Source organism: Lepidochelys kempii, chromosome 8 (assembly GCF_965140285.1).
Source record: "Lepidochelys kempii isolate rLepKem1 chromosome 8, rLepKem1.hap1, whole genome shotgun sequence".
NCBI classification, from domain to species: domain Eukaryota; kingdom Metazoa; phylum Chordata; order Testudines; family Cheloniidae; genus Lepidochelys; species Lepidochelys kempii.
Genome location: NC_136387.1, coordinates 2,115,440 through 2,132,121, shown reverse-complemented (window position 1 = coordinate 2,132,121; position 16,682 = coordinate 2,115,440). Strand labels below are relative to the sequence as shown.

Genomic DNA, 16,682 nt, shown 5'->3' with positions numbered 1-16,682 from the left:
ATTATGGTCACTACTACCAAGCGGTCCAGCCATAGTCACCTCTTGGACCTGATCCTGTGCTCCACTTAGGACTAAATCAAGAATTGCCTCTCCTCTTGTGGGTTCCAGGAGTAGCTGCTCCAAGAAGCCGTCATTTAAGGTGTCAAGAAACTTTCTCTCTGCATCCCGTCCCGAGGTGACATGAACCCAGTCAATATGGGATAGTTGAAATCCTCAATTATTATTGAGTTTTTTATTTTAATAGCCTCTCTAATCTCCCTGAGTATTTCACAGTCACCATCACCATCCTGGTCAGGTGGTCGGTAATATATCCCTACTGGTATATTCTTATTATTCGAGCATGGAATTACTAGCCAGAGAGATTCTATGGCACAGTTTGGTTCATTTAAGATTTTTACTTCATTGGATTCATTTGATTTCTTTCACATACAGTGCCCCTCCCCCACCAGCATGACCTGTTCTGTCCTTCCGATGTATTTTGTACCCTGGTATTACTGTGTCCCAGTGATTATCCTCATTCCACCAGGTTTCTGTGATGCCTGTTATATCAATATCCTCATTGAATACGAGGCGCTCTAGTTCACCCAGCTTATTATTGGTATAGAAGCACTTTTAAAATGTGTCGCTTTTTAGCTGTCTCCCGTTGCATGACGTAATTAAATGAGACTTTTTTTCATTTGACTGTTTCTCATCAGATCCTACCTGTACTTTATCATCTTCCATCCTCTCCTCCTTAATAGGACATAGCCAATCTCCATTAGTAGATCCTGCCCTAAGGGACGTCTCTGTCCCAACCACGTGCTCCTCCGCACCTCTCGGCTTTCCCCCAGCCCTTAGTTTTAAAACTGCTCAACGACCGTTTTAATTTTAAGTGGCAGCAATCTGGTTCCAGTCTGGTTTAGGTGGATCCCATCCTTCCTGTATAGACTCCCCCTTTCCCAAGAGTCATTTCGGGCTGCCTCTTTATACCAACCTCCCCGTTCTTTGTCTCTGACGTCTCCCTGCCCCCAGACTCTCATGAGTCACTGGGAGTCCCCCAGGGCAGCCCAGAAGTGAGGCAGCTTCCATGCACGTGAAGAACCAAATGTGGAAGGATGTTGGTCTGCTGCACAGCGCAGCTCAGACTCCAGTCAGAGGGACTCTGCAATCCCCTGGGTGCCATGGAGGAGACGGACAGGCTGGGCAGCTCGTGGGTCTCTGGGGGGGCAGTATCGGAAGGATCAAGGGTTTGTTGGTGTGTAGGGTGTGACGCACAGCATGGATCCACATGCCCACAAGCCCTTTACACCTCCCACCCCGACAAGTAGCCCCCTGGGCCCTATGTCTGGGTTGGGGATCCTGTATCCTCCCATCCCTTGCTGTTCTCCCAGGTCAAGGCCTTTTACGTGGGCTTTGCTCACGGTCTCGTGTTGTGGTCCATGGAGAATACTCAGGCCTGGAAGGGAGTCAGACACAGGGAATGTGTCCGGGGTTTGTGTATCGATTTATCTTGTAGGAAAAGCCATGGCAGGAGGAGATATAATACTTGCCAGTCTGTGGCTCCCTTAAAGCCTGTGACTGGTTACTGCACTTTGTGTTCTCATTAACTCTGGTCTGTAAGCTGGGGAGAGCTTGTGTGAGACACGGGAGAGCAGAGTCCCTCCTTGGAAAGGGGGAAAAAACCCCACAGAGGTCACAAATTCTGCTGAGTTTGCTTTATTGCATAGACAGGTGGAGAGTCAGCGATGCTCTTAGAGGCCTGGAACCGATGGATGAGACGAGAACGTGACTCCGTGCAGGGATCTGCTCATGGGAACCAAATGCTAAAGGTCTTCTCTTTCCTTGTCCTCATTGTGCGACTTGCATTCTCCATAATGCTGAAAGCAAAGACTTCCAAGGTTTTCACTAGAGGGAAAGAGAGAGACACAGAACTCAGTGCTGCAACCTGATGGCCAAAGAGAGCAAAGCATCTGTCAAGGCCCCAGGAGGTCAAATTCACCAGAGCTTATTTGCTGACAGGAAAAATTACACTGAGGAAGTCGACCCAGCCTCTACGAAGTAAAGATATGGGCGCAGGCAGGGCCTTGAATTACCTCACAATTGTATTTTAGTTTTTGTTAGTGGGCCCTTTATTCTGATACTTACTAGACTGCTCCACAAAAGACACATTTGTTTCCATATGTCTTGCCATCAGTGCCACAGACCGGGTTGTACTCTAAGGTGCAGATTTCCGGAGGCTTCTTGTACTCACTGCAGAAACCCTACAAGGAACATTAGAATTGCTATTACAGTAATTGTCTGCATTTCAGTAGTGCCCCGATGCCCCCACTCGCCCATGGGGCTGGGCATTCTCTGAATAGAGAGGAAGGGACAGTCCCTGGCCCCCAGAGGTCACAGTACCTAATCCTGTCCCTAGTCTCTACTGACGTTCTGATTAACTGACTTCCCAATTCCCCTCTCGCTGCCAGGAGGAGCCGGGCCCGTCTCCCTGGTGTAAGAGACGTTTCTGAACCCACATCACATGGTGTGTGAGCAAAGGGGCATCTCCGCAGGCATCAGATGCTAATCTGACATTACCCAGGGTACAATCTGGACTGATGAACAGCTGTGTCCCCTCAATCCTCCAACCTGGGGTGCCTTTTACTCTGCTTTGCTATGAAAGCAACCACTCCTGTTCCTACTCACACACAGCTTCCAGCATGTAAATTACTCCGAGCTGTACTGTATGAGTCCTTTAGCAAGCCACTCTTGAATTACACTGCAGGGGAAAAGCAGCAAATTTCCAGTCCCAGACTTTCCCCCAGTAGTGTGAATTCTGTACTGCCCAGCACCCTCCTGGACCATATAAGCTCCTATAAAGTCTGTCATTTTATTAATAGAAAATGAAATGCACAAATCCTATTGTCGCAAATGGAGTTTTCCAAACACTTCAATCCAAACACACTGGTTTAGATAAAACAAGATGCTTAACTACAGAAAGATAGATTTTAAGTGATTACAAGTCAGGAGGCATCAAAGTCAGGATTGGCTACAAGAAAATAAAAGCAAAACACCACTAATGCCTGACTTATCCAGCTAAGTGAATTCAAAGCAAAAGGTCTCTCTCACCAAATGCTTCAGCAGTCTTACTGGCTGTCATTTCCGCCAGGACCCCTCCCTCAGTCCACTGTTACTTTCCTTGTCTTTCAGGTGTTGTTGATGTCATGGGCAGAGAGAAAGGGAGGAGTAACTTGGGGAGTTTGTTCCCCATTCTTATATTTTTCCCTCTTCTTTGAGCATCATCTCCAGCTGGGGTTCATGCGACAGAAAGTTTGTAGGGATGGGAACCTCCAGCTGTTCCTTTGCCAACAAGTAAATTTCTCGCTCACAGCTTTTTTGCTGCCAAAGAATGGCCCCTTAACCACGTGATGGTCCGTTTGATTATGTGGAGACCTGGCTGAGGTGTTAGTTTGTCTTTTGTCTCTGGTTTATGACTGTTTCCCCAGATTGGGGACATGTCTTATACAGTAGAATCTTATAACTTTACATACCATGGTGTCTCACAGACTTAACAGGACAATAATGTTCAGCACATTATGAGTTTTCAAATGATCCCTTACACTGCATACTTTGTACAAAATTTATCACAGTCTTCTTAAAGGGGTGAACATAGGGGTACAGGCTGGTCTAAGAGACGCTTCTGAACCTACATCATATAGAATGTGAGTGAAAGAGCATCTCCACAGGCAGCAGATGCTCATAAATAAAAAACCTCATGCTCTTGTCATACCGTCACCTCCTCTGTTCTGTCTCAGTTGCTCCCTATGTCTCCCCCAGGCCCATCACAGACTGCCCTGTACAATAGTCTATGGAATCCATCACTCTGACCCCATGGCTTACGTCTACTCGGCAGTGAGACACTCCTGGCTAGCTCAGGTCAGCTGACTTGGGCTCGGGCTGTACAATTGCTGTGTAGACATTTGGGCTTGGGCTGGAGCCCGAGCTTTGGTAGCCCACGAGGGGGGAGGATCCCAGAGCCCGAACATCTACACTGCAATTTTTAGGCCTGCAGCCCAAGCCCCCTGAGCCCATGTCAGCTCAGCCGGTCCAGCCATGGCCAGGCCCTGGATCTTTTGTTCCAGTGTAGATGTACCCAGGGATTCTCAGCCCCAGATATTCACTCCCCCCTGGCTCGGGCACGAGGTAGACTCTGCTTCTGCTTTGAGTCATGAGTTCTAGCATGTTTCTAACCCAGAGATCATGGTCCCTGTGATGTTACAAGCCAGAGACTGGGGAAAGTGATTATTAATGAACAGGGAGAGTTCGACTTACCTTACCAGCCTGGCCAGCAGCATCTGGAACAAAGCATACAGACAGAATGAGACTGTTTCAGATTCTCTCGCCCATCCTGGTGCTGGGGTTATTGATGTCCCGAGTTCTGACCAAGTCTCTCTCTTTACTTTGGTACAGAGCCTTTTCAAATGTTCTGGTATGGGGCTGTGCCACTAGGGATGTCAGCTCTTGTATACCTGTATTAACTGAATTGACGTCGCAAAGGAGGAACGGAGGAAGGAAGAGGCAAACATTCTTGGGACGTTCCAGAGTGATCCTACTCTAGACAGGTGTCTCCTCTACAGGATCTCACCCTCACCTTTGCGGGAGGCTGGGGAGTTTCCTACTTTTCCAGGAACTTCATGTCGTAGTACATTACAAGCATCCAGAAAGAGAGTTTTACATTTTACTCTAACATCCGTTTGGATGGTGTGACCATAACACTGCACGCTCTGTCACGGACCCTGTCTGGTCCGTTCATTGACACTGTCTGAAAAATACCAGAACACTAACGGTTGTGCCTCATCAGCTATTTTGCAGGATCCAGGATCTCACGGGCATCCATAAAAACCTCAGCAGCTTTTGACTCTCTCTCGCTCCGTATCCGATGAAGTGAGCTGTAGCTCATGAAAGCTTATGCTCAAATAAGTTGGTTAGTCTCTAAGGTGCCACAAGTCCCCCTTTTCTTTTTGCGAATACAGACTAACGCGGCTGCTACTCTGAAACCTCCATTATTTGAGTGTTTCTTCAGAGTTAAGCCATAGCACAGAATTACATCAACAATTACTCAATTCTAATGAGACGTTTAATTCTGAACAGGTCTGACTCTGTTTGTTAATGAAACTCTATCCAATTGACTAAGAACTCAGCCCCCCAAGTGACGATTATCTGTATTAAGGAGCTATGGATAACGGGATCATCCAGCATTACAAGATGGGAATTAACCCCAAAAAACCAAATGTTTGGAGAGGATCTAAATCCTCCGCTTTCTACTTTGGCAATGCCATAGATCTTGTCATGCTAATAAAGTATCGTTGAACTGGATTAATTCAGGGTATAAAGCAACTCCTACGTAATACAAGGTAAGAAGAAATTTTTCCTGTGGGAAGCTTCCCTCAGAACTGCTGAGGGCCTTGTACATCGCTCTAAATACACTGGCACAGGCTAGTGTTGGAAACAGAGATTGGGTAGAAGGGTGCCTGGTCTGATCCAGGGTGGGAATTTTTGACTCCTGATGGTAGGGTAAGTAGATAAAAATTGTGAAAAACTGGGGGGAAGGGGAGGAGAAATAGGCGCCTATATAATAAAAAGCCCCGAATATTGGGAGTATCCCTATAAAGTTGGTACATCTGGTCACCCTACCTAATGGCCTCTTTGTGGAGTTTCATAATAAACAATGACAGGAATTAAAATTATGTAGGCAACTAGATCAAGAATTTTACTGCCAACCAACCCTCTTGTCCCCAACAAAATAATCAGAAAACAACTAGAACCGTGGATGAGAAGAAATTCCAAAAGAAAGGGGATTCCATGGATGTTTGTTTTCTAGGGGCTGTGAATCTTTTGAGCTGCCTTGGTTTCTGGCAGAGTCAGTGAGATCCCAGCCCAGAGAGAAGCCCGAGAACAGCCCTTCCGAGCTCTGGGATCCGTGCAGGGAGGTCAGCGCTCCTGGAATCAGCCTGCTGCTCAATGTCCAGGCTGTGCAGCGGCATCTCAGAAATAAACCAGCTGCTCCTGGAATCAGCCACTGTGGGGGTGTGCGAACCCCTATAGAGATGAGAGTGAGGCTGGCCCCATCCTTTCGGGGATAGGGCAGGGTTCAGCACAGGCTACAGCCAAAGTGACTCACCTGAGTAGAAGCAGCAAAGTGCCAGAGCGAAGAGCAGAACGGCCCCTGTTATCTTCATGGCGGACGTGGCTGTCTGGTCTGCAGTGGGCTCTTGGTGCTCTGCTCCCTCAGTAAACCCCACACACAGAGCCCCACTATATATAGGGTGTCGGAGAACCCACCTTCATTGTGACTCACCCGAAATACTCACTCACAACTCCGGCAACCGGAAGCAAAGCTCTCAGTGGGAATGCCAAGCTGTGAACAATGTTTCCTCCACAACAAATTTCCAGGATAAGTTGGAGGAAAAGTCACACCCTTGATTTGGTGAATAATGGAGTAGTTATGTGAGCTGAGTGCTCACCATGGCGCACATGGGCAGCCGAACCTGGACATTCCTGATTGTCAGGACTGTGAGTGTGGAACATATTCGTCACGCTGCACGTTAAAGGCACCGAGCCAGCAAAGCACCTGTGTTACCAGCCTCTTCCGGCCAGACTCTGCAGTCGGTCCCCGCAGCAGGGGGAAAGCTGACCATAAGCGACGGTCCTGCTGTCCTGATCTTGCACGTATTCTGCCCGGAGCCGGTGCCTCGTTTAGTTTGAGGAGCTAAAGGGCAGGTCTAACTCATTCCAATGGCCTGTGACCCCAAGAAGCTGTTTCCAGTGTCGTGAGATTCCAGGATCTTGGTTCTGTCCCCTTCCCCCAGTTGTGCGCCCTGCGGCAGCTGCAGTGATGGGGTGACCCAGGAGATTTTGTGGCACCTGGAGATCCCCGTGCACAGGAGAGATGCTGCTTTGCCCAGCTAATCCATCTTGAAGTCAGCTTTGTGATGGTGCCGCACCATTGAACTGCCAGAACTCAGGTGATGCTCCGACTCTTCATCTCCTTGTGAAGCCTGGGAGCTGTGCCCAGTTCTCTGCTCAGCCAGACATGATGAAATCCCATCAGCATCTTCTCTCGAGCCAGCCAGCTTTCGGGAGATGCTGTTGCTTTTGGGTCTGCACCTCCTGAGCAACCCAGCAACTCAGCCTTGTGCTCCAGTCTGCTGGGCCACTTTGTGGGACAGGTTTAGCCCAGTGTTGACTTAGGGCCCAACCCTGCATGATGCTGGGCACCCTCGAGAAGCTCTGAGAGCTATTTAGGATAAAACCAATCATACTAATGTAACCCTTCTGCCAGGCCAAGTTGATAGCAGCAAGGGCTGGGTTCAGTGCACAGGGGTTCCCTCTCATCAAAGCAAATGCAAAACTGGCTCGAGCCCCCACCCAGTGACCTGGGAAAATCTTACACACCCCCTGGGCGCCTCAAAGAGGCGATACTTCCCCTCTCGCAAGCACGGAGTCTCGGTGTAGCAGAGAATCTTTAATAACATGAGGTAAACGACATCAGCATTAAATTGGGGAAACACCACAGCTAGTGTTCATTAACCAAACCATGAGCAAAGACCCACCCCAGCAAATTGGGCCACATCCTTTCCCTCGGGTTCTTGAGTCCCAGAACCCAAACGTCTCTTGAGTCCAGCAATCCACAAATCACCCAAAGTCCAAAAAGTCCAGCCCCAGAGTTCAAAAGTTCATCTGCAAAGTGTTACTCTCCAGTCTGGCTAAAAATGTGCCTGTGTGGGGGGGGGGGGGGGGAAGAGGCAAGGGGCACCTTACGTGACCTGAAGCTGACTGCCCCACAGGGCTCCGCTCCGTCATCTCACAAACGGCTCCGCGCTGCACAGCTCTGTCATCTCACAAACGGCTCCGCCAGCCTATCCACGAACAGCACCACTGCTCTCTAGATCTTCCGGCTCCCCACTACTTGACACAGTGCTCAGTGATTCCAGCTCTCAGTGATTTCCGCTCATAGTAGTGGGAGCCTTAGTGCTGGTGCACCCTAAGGCCAAAGTGAATACAACACAGTACCTGTAGCAAGACTCTTAATAGACCCAAAATTAGCTCTGACATTCCACAGTGGAGAGAGACAGAGGTGCAATTGGTGTTGCAAGCCCTCACAAAGGGGCCCACACCACCAGCTACTAATATCTATCTCAAGCCTCTCTCAATTCAGAGTTTTGGAACCCATGGCCCTTGCCTAGCGAGTGCTACTTAGTTGATGGTGAGTCCCTCCATCGTAACAAAAGGCCCAGTACAGTTCCAAGCACAGTTCCCATAATCAGGGTAATAACAATTTATTCTTCCCGCCCCAATAACAGAGACACTGGGGATCCCACAACAGCCAAAGTGACCATTGGGCAGCTATGGCCTCATTCTAGGCGGGGTGGGTGTGCCTATGCAAATGAGATCGGACCCTGAAGTTATTTTCCACAACTTGCCACACCTCACCACCAGATGTCAGGGTGGAGCTCATCCTGACTCCGCTTACACTAATATGAATGACTGTATCTCCTTGAACTGATCTTGCTCACCTTCCCCATGGCAGCATGAATGCTCCATTAAAGGTTGGGACTTACCAGCCGGGGCTATCTAAGTCCCCCAGTGCAAGTGGAAGGACATGACCAAAGATTTTTTTTAGCAGTTTCCAGTACAATGGTCTATCTTTCCGTGTTGATGCCCCTTGAGTTCTCAGTCTCCAGCAACCCAGTGAATAGCAATTCTTTGGAGAGGAATGTGACTTTTGCCTGTAACCTCTTCTCCATATGTTATAGTTTGACTGCACAAGTACTCTTTCTATCCCCTTCCTTTTTCCTCAGAGTTGGGAGGAGAGATATTTTGGGTGTCAAAGTTTGTGTTCATACCATCCTAGAGGTGGGATGGGAACTGTAGAGAGATCTTAACTTCATGCCCTTCCTGGAATTGAAGCAGGGCTTCCTAGGAGATGCTGAGGTACCGGCAATGTGTCTGTGCACATGGGGCATAACATCTTGGAGAATGGGGAGGGAATTCCTGCTTGTCTCTCACTAGAAGCTCAAGACCCAATGGACTCCAATACCATGGTGATGGGCAGGATGCAAATGCCTAGGCTTGTTAGACAGATGGACAGACAGAGACAATTCTTCCAGGAAAAAATCAAGATGGTGTCCAGAAGAGAAGGCGAAAGAAGAAGAGTTCATCATGGTGAGTAACTTGTGGCTCTTAGAAACCGCATCTAACCTGCAGCTTTGCATCGGAGACTGCAGATGATGGTCTCTTGGTGATATGGGAATAGTTGGGAGAGCTCCTTTACAAATGGTGTCTCCATCAGTACAGCAAGTTGTAAGATGTTCTTGTGAGCTGCTCTTGTTTATTGCCAGCCAAGAGAAGCAAGGGAGGGCAGCTGTGGTTAAGTACAAGTGTAGCTGATGCTTCCCCTACTCAAGTTTCATGCCTTCACAGAGGCCAAATTGGTATTTGGCATAAAGCCATTGTAGACACTATCATGTCAAAATGTGCATGGCATCAAGATGGACCTGTGTGCCATCTCAGCTTCTGGCCACATAATGGAGCGGTACATGCTTGATGGTAATGGGCAGTTCCTCAAAATGTGCTGGCCCTCTGGATTTCAGCTTCTGTTTTGATGTGTATGGAAAACCCATTAAAATATGCCCGGCCTTGACTCCCTCGGGGTACATTTTGACAGACATAGGAAGCCGATCCAGATATGTCCTGCCCTGGTTTTCACTCCCAGCGCCAATGGGGCAGAGTCGGATTCATTTACCGAGCCAGAGACCTTCAGCTTCCGTCGTTCCTGCTGAGGACATTTGGAAATTAGCAGAGAACACGGAAGAGATTTGTGCTGTTTCCTTGTTCAGTATAAATGAATCCATAAAACCAGAGCTGGGTGCCCGCTAAGGCTGGTCAAGACATCAACGTGCCTCACACACACTTTTAAAATAAGGAAATGGAAGGTTAGGGCAAGCACCACCACACCCCCCCTACCCCTCTACCCAGCGACACGGGCCTCATTGCGAGCACCAGCACCATGCACCCCCGAGAATGCAGCACACCCAACCATCCCTTCTTCACAGCCCTGCCCTGCTCAAAGATCCTCTGGGACACAACACAAACATCCCCAGGCTAGCAACACCCATTCCCCATTCTCCTCGCTATGCCTTGGGTTCAGATGAACCCACGAGAACATTTCAGGAGGGGCGTATGACAAAACACTGTTGTATTCCTCTTCTTAATGGCTCTAAAAGGCATTCACATGCTGCACCAGAGAATGCAAGGAGCCAGCATTAACCACTTTCTCTGCTGGCTGACAAGGGCACAGAAAGATTCAAGTTCTGTTGAATAAGGTTCTTCTGTCTAAAACCCTACCTGCTCTTACCCTGCGTCAGACAGCCAGTGTCCAGATAAAGTCTGGGTTCCATGGTGTGGACAGATTGTCTGGGATCTGGATGAGAGGGGCTTCCTGGGGGTTCCACCTCCATCTATCACAGCTCCCATCTCTCAGTTCATGGCACTACCCCTGCAGTGCACACTTTTGTCATGACATCTCCTCTCCTGGCCTGTGCTGCTCTGGTGAAGTTTTTATAAACTTTGGGGAAAGTTCCCCTACCATGGGAGAGCATCTCAGCAAAGGGTTAAGAGCATTCTTGGCTCCACCAGCAGTGATAATTATATTTCAAAGAAAACAGGCAAACCCCAACTCTTAAAAGGCACCAGATTCAATTAAATACCCTGCCAGAGTTTCCCATCAAAGGCAAGGAGAGATGTGTGACACCGGCTAATCAAACCAAACTCCATGGGTGTGGTGTTTTGCTGCTCCTCATGCTTCCATCCCTCTGGCAACCCCACCCACACCTCTGTGTCTGATGATAGCGTCCTGGAGTCTCCACTGACTCATGCTACTTCTAACAGTGGCTTCATTTCTACTGTGCCTCAGAGTATAGGCTAGGCAAAGGAGCAGGAACACACTGAGGTGGAGCAGGGAGGGGTTAAGGCTCCTGGTCTCCTTCTCCTCTTTTTCCCACCTTCAGAAGTGGGGAAGCCACATCCTGCTGTCTCTGGCAGAGACAATGGCTGAGTGTTATGCCATGTATCTTTGCTGATCCCCAGAACTCAAATCTGAAGTGCAACACGGTGGGAAGTTCCTTCACCTGTTCTCCAGAGGCTCACTCACTGTCCCCATCTCATCTTCATCCTCCAACTGATTCCTTCAACCCTTCCTGCAGCACCAGAGGAGACAGAGCTGGAAAAGACCCCTTTGGTAGCTTCTGTGGAGGCTGGAAGCGTGGTGACCCTGATGAATTCCCCATTAGAACAGAATGAGCAAAGCCTGTCCCAATAAGCAGACTTCACAGAAACAACAGACACACTTCAGGAGCCCGTTGAACGTGCTTTGCCTACTTAGCTGAATGGAAATTGCAGGGTTGTGGGGGAGGGAGGGAGAGAAAAGCTCCAAAGAGATTTGAATGGGAGTAACATTGATCTGTGAAATGGCCAGACAGAAAAACACATGGAAATATATGTAAACAGCTAACCTGGTATCATTTGTCATTTCTTCCTTTCAAATAACTCATTCAGTGAGTTAGCATATTAAACTCCATTGGAATGATGAGCAGAGCTGAGATGGGGGTGTTGTTATGCTGGAAGATGTTAATGGCATCCATCAATTACAGAGCTGGTTAAAACCAGTGGGTGTGCTAACCACCCTTCTTTCAGATTCCATGGAAGGAGCAATTAAGCCCCTTGAGGCCATGAAATAATAGGAGGCCACTGCCCAAGGCACTGGGCCACACAGCAAGATATGATCAGCGCTAAGCCATGTGGGTTGCGGGGTTTCCCTAGAACTGGTTGCAAATGCAGGGGTGAGGGGATGGATTGGTTGTAGTTCTGTGCATGTGCGAGACAGAAAAACAGAAGCCAGAGAGGGAAGCAGTATTGAGAGTGGTCCCGAGTGGGAGCAGAGGACAGAGTTCCTTATGGGACATGGCTGGCTGGAGGAGCAGGCTTGGAAACTGAGCAAGGAAACTGCCTGTTGCTGATTATTTCTACTAAGCAAAACAGGACTCTGTAGATTATAAATAAACAGGCTCGCACCAGAGAAATAGCTGACTAATGTAATCCCTTTCTCCACCTAAACAGAAACAACCCAGCAAGGCCCTGAATCTCGGTTAACCACTCAGGTCGAAAGGGCAGCAGTACATTCTGAGACAGGAGAAATCAAGCACCTCTTGAAAGGTGAATGAGTCTGGGAAGAATCTGGATCAGTGCTTTTCAATCTGTGGTCTGTGAACTCCTGGGGGTTCACAGACTATGTCTAAGGTTACCAAAGGGGTCCACACACCATATCGAAATTTTTTAGGGGTCGGCAAATGAAAAAAGGTTGAAAACCACTGCCCTAGATCATCATCATCAGAAGAGCGGAACGGGTGTGAGTGTTCGAAAGGGAAAGAGAGAGAAAGAAAGTTTTGTCAACAGAGAACAAGGAGCAGTGACTCACCACAGTGCATTTAACCGAGCCCGGGAAGCCAGACGAAAATCGGATGTTGCCTGTCTCCTCTAAAATATAACCATTCCTGTTCAGAGGAGATGAGCTGCCCCTCAAACCTTTGCTGGGACATTTTATGATGACAGGGAAGCATGTCCAATATTTATAAAAATGCACTCAAAGCCAAAGAGGGGATTTATCCCAGAATATAACCCCATTGCCTGTGGGAAGATGCCTTTGGAATCAGTTATAACAACGTGGCAGGAGCAAATGGAATATTGCCATTAGGAGTAGGGTCAGGCAAACCTCCAGAGGCTAGTGTGGATGAGATTAGGGCTGGTTGGGAATTTTTTGATGAAATATTTTTTTAATTGGAAAATGCCAATTTGTCAAAAACAAAGTTTTTCAGGGGAGAGGGTCAGTGTGTAGATGAATTTCCCAACTTGAAAAAAATGTTGAAAAGCAAGCACGTGTTGAAATTGCCAAAACACACCAGTTAGACACATTCTAACTGAAACCAATGGAGGCTCATGATCAGCTTGTGTGAATTGCCAAACCCGCTGGTCCAAAGTTAATGATCATGGCTAGCGCCTCTGCCCTCAACTAAGTGTAAATGTTTGAGATTGCTGCCTCTTCTGACATCAACGTCGCCTCCCTTCTGAATGACCTGCAGAATTCCTGGACCACAAAGGTCAGTTCCTCAGAGTCTCATATACTCCAAGCGTAACTTGCTTTATTTACACCAGGCCTGGAACAGAGGTGGTCACAAACAGCATGTAGGCAATCCTCTATACCCGAAATCCCAGCTCACAGTCATATACCTGGTTCCTGGGAAGATTCTCAGTCCTAAGAATTGGCTCTAAATATAGAACAAATAAAGCAGAAAGCAAACTCTGTGCTGTCTGCCAGAGCTTCTCATGAAGGGTCACTTCATTAAAAAAGTGACAATGTAACTGTAATTCTTCAAAGACTAAAAACTTGCTGACTCCCTAAGAAAAGAACAGAACATGCAAGTCTATGTGTAGTGGCCTTTTGAAACCGCCAGCCATATAAAGTGAGTCAGAGTCTTGAAAGGCAGCGTGGTCTAGAGGCAAGAACACAGAGCTCCTGAGTTCAAATTCGGCTCTTCCACTCACACTGTGTGGCCTTGGGTGAGTCACTTCTCCCTGTCTCAGTTTCCCCATTTGTGTAACAGGGACAACAACAGTAACCCATCTGTCTAAGATGGATGCTTTGAGTGTGTGTTAGCTAGTGCTTGGAACATAGAAAAATGCTAATCAATATTGTGTGTCATGGGCCAAATTCATCCCATGTATATGCTGGATTTACACCAGGTATAATTCAACCCATGCCCAAATCTAATACCGGGCAATATATTTTCTGATAGGTTGTCTGGTGGCAGATTAGAGTGAGGAAACTCAGAGAGAAAAGGAGTACTTGTGGCACCTTAGAGACTAACCAATTTATTAGAGCATAAGCTTTCGTGAGCTACAGCTCACTTCATCAGATGCATCTGATGAAGTGAGCTGTAGCTCACGAAAGCTTATGCTCTAATAAATTGGTTAGTCTCTAAGGTGCCACAAGTACTCCTTTTCTTTTTGCGAATACAGACTAACATGGCTGTTACTCTGAAACTCAGAGAGGCACTCGATAAAATTCACCTTCTGTGATCTCTGCAGTTGGGAATTGGAAAACACCAGCGGTTGGTGACCAGTTAGAAGAGGTGGCCTGGTACCAGCCAGCGGATTGATATCACAACGGGATATGTTCCCCTCTTTGTGCGATGTGTCAGAGATAACGCGCAATAGGGAACCTGCCATATTCCTGCAAGCAGGGTGGAGAGTGGATGTGTGTGTAGAACAGAACTTCACTTAATGAGGGGACCACCACACCCCAGCTCCCCCAGCTTCTTTTAGTGCTGTAGATTTTCACTGTCCATCCCACCCTCGTGATGTTAATTGAGCCCTGGGGTAAGCAGGTGTGTCTTCCGTGCTGCACTCACACCAGGAATCAGTTTGGCCCATAATGAGGATAAACCCTGCTAATTAAACAGGGGAAGTGTTAAGTGGTAGGACCAACCACTTAGGGTAACCCATTCTTACGATCACCTCATGTCACCTGTGGGATTCTGGTACAATCACAGACCCTGCAAGATTGCCTATTAACTCCCGCTGGATGCCTGCCATGGATCTGGCCAGAGGCAGGCTTACCCAGCTGTGCAAACTGCATTGTAATCACTCTACAGAGCAGCCAAAAAGCTTCAGGGGTAGGGAGTCCATCCAAACATGAAGAATGTTAATTCAAGATGCCAAACATTGAGCTAGGACTGGAAAGCTCGTGCTTATTCGCTGTTATTATTGTTTTTTCATGTTCTCAAACTTACTTACAGGAAAGTAAAAGTTTGAACACAGCAGCAGCACACAAGGGGAAGCTGCCTGAACTCTCCGTTATTAAGTAAGCCCTAGTTAGAGTGGGCAACCATTTTGGAGACCCTAATCATGACTGTCCACAAAAATCGTGGGCTCAACTGTGTTCCCTGCTTTACTTTAGTAACTGCACCCCTATGGGAAAGCCGTCCCATAATTTCTTCCTTCTGCTCTGACAAGCGTAGCATGCATAATGTTCATTTAAATTTGTTGCCACACTGAGATTCATTTTGGCTTTTAAAAATTGCACTAACAAGAGCCAAATACAGAATAATTATCAAATTCCAAAGTGCCCTAGAACAATGTTCTCTGCCTGGTGCAGCTGGATATTCCAGCCTGAAAGGTATGCTCGGGGCGGGGGGTGCAGTGATATTTCTGGGAATGGATCTCATTAGGAGACGTGTTAACGTCAGTGGTATGATAAAGCATACAGCATGTGAATTTAGGATCCCCATAAGTGCGCCTTGGCTGGCTGTCTATCTATCCAGAGGCATATAAAGGGTTAATCATATTTTCGGAGGAGTTGGTAAATGTACGAAGGTACAGTATGTTGGAAAAATCTGGCAGGTTTAAACAGCGTCTAGGACAAAATACCTCCAATCTGCTCACGTCTGGGATTGCTGGCTTTGCTTGACATATCAGGATTACGGCAGTCGCTGCCTGGATGCTTCCTAAGACTGCATGAAACGGCAATGTCTATACAAATCTTGGAGCAGATGGGATTTGCCATAAAACAAGCTGCCATTCGATGTGCTAAGTGTATGGGCAAAAAAAAGTCACCTTTGTTCTGAACTGTAACAGCGATGCCCGACCAGAAGGAATATCATCAGGAGAACCTAGGAGTGTTATGGACAAATATCCAAATAGTCAGAGGTCAGATTGCGTCCAGCTAAATGGCCCAAAGGTTTGGATGCTTGTCTGAATTAGGGGCTCAAACCCACCTTGAAAGTTACACTGAGAAGCTGCCAGCCCCGGGATGTGCTACCTGGCGTTTAACCAGGGCTGCCCCAAACCTCCCGCCCGCCCCCCAGGTGTGTATGTTCTGCTGCGAGGTGGGCAGGGACTGAGGCAAGTGTCTCTTTCCCCAGCTGCTGCACACAAACAAAGAGAGGAAGCAGCAGCACCGGGCAAACACAGTTTGGTGCTGGAAAATACCCAGGGCAGTGAGAGTTCAGCCTGGAAAGCTGGGGGTGGTGGGGTGTGGAGAAGTCCAGGGCCTCCCCAGAGGATCCTTGGTATAGTCTCTGCACTCATCAGAGGCATTTTTATAAGCCCCAGATGTGGTGTGACAGTGGAAAACGATCGCTGCCAGAGTCACTTTCTTCTAACACTGAGCAAGGCACTGTGAGTAAAGGGATTATCCTGACAGCCACTCGCTCCTTCTGCTTCCCTGGTGAGCTTCTGCCCAGAACCAGCCCTAGCCCCCTCCCGCCTGCCTTCCCACTACAGATTGAAAGGAACAGCTGCGCACACATCCCTACCTCCCTCCAGTTTGTTTACCTCTTTGTAGTAAAGAGGTTCCTAATTTTGCCCAAGGTACAGAGGCTGTCCGCTCCCTGTCCCTGGCCTAATGAGTTGCATATACAACCCAAAGCTGCACCGACCCCTTCTTGCAGCTGCAAATGGGTGCTGTCCCAGAGCAGCCCCTCATGGCATGGGACAGCCCTGCAGGTACCGTCAGTTCCAAAAATAATCCACTTACACCCAGAGTCTTTAAGAACAATAGTTCCCCTCTTTTGGGAGCTAGCTTATTCTGATTAACCAGCTCCCCCGCC

The 16,682-nt window shown here is 48.0% G+C and overlaps 1 protein-coding gene across 1 annotated transcript in view; it reads right to left on the bottom strand.

Annotated features, from left to right (window-relative positions):
- Positions 1-2,123: 2,123 nt before the first annotated feature.
- LOC140916426 (ovomucoid) overlaps positions 2,124-16,682 on the bottom strand; it is a 33,915-nt gene continuing 19,356 nt past the window's right edge. The window contains exons 8-10 of the mRNA XM_073358075.2: positions 6,140-6,300; positions 4,291-4,313; positions 2,124-2,240 (exon numbers count right to left, since the gene is read on the bottom strand). Of these exons, the coding sequence (XP_073214176.2) occupies positions 2,124-2,240; positions 4,291-4,313; positions 6,140-6,300 (301 nt within the window). The remainder of the gene's footprint in view (positions 2,241-4,290; positions 4,314-6,139; positions 6,301-16,682) is intronic.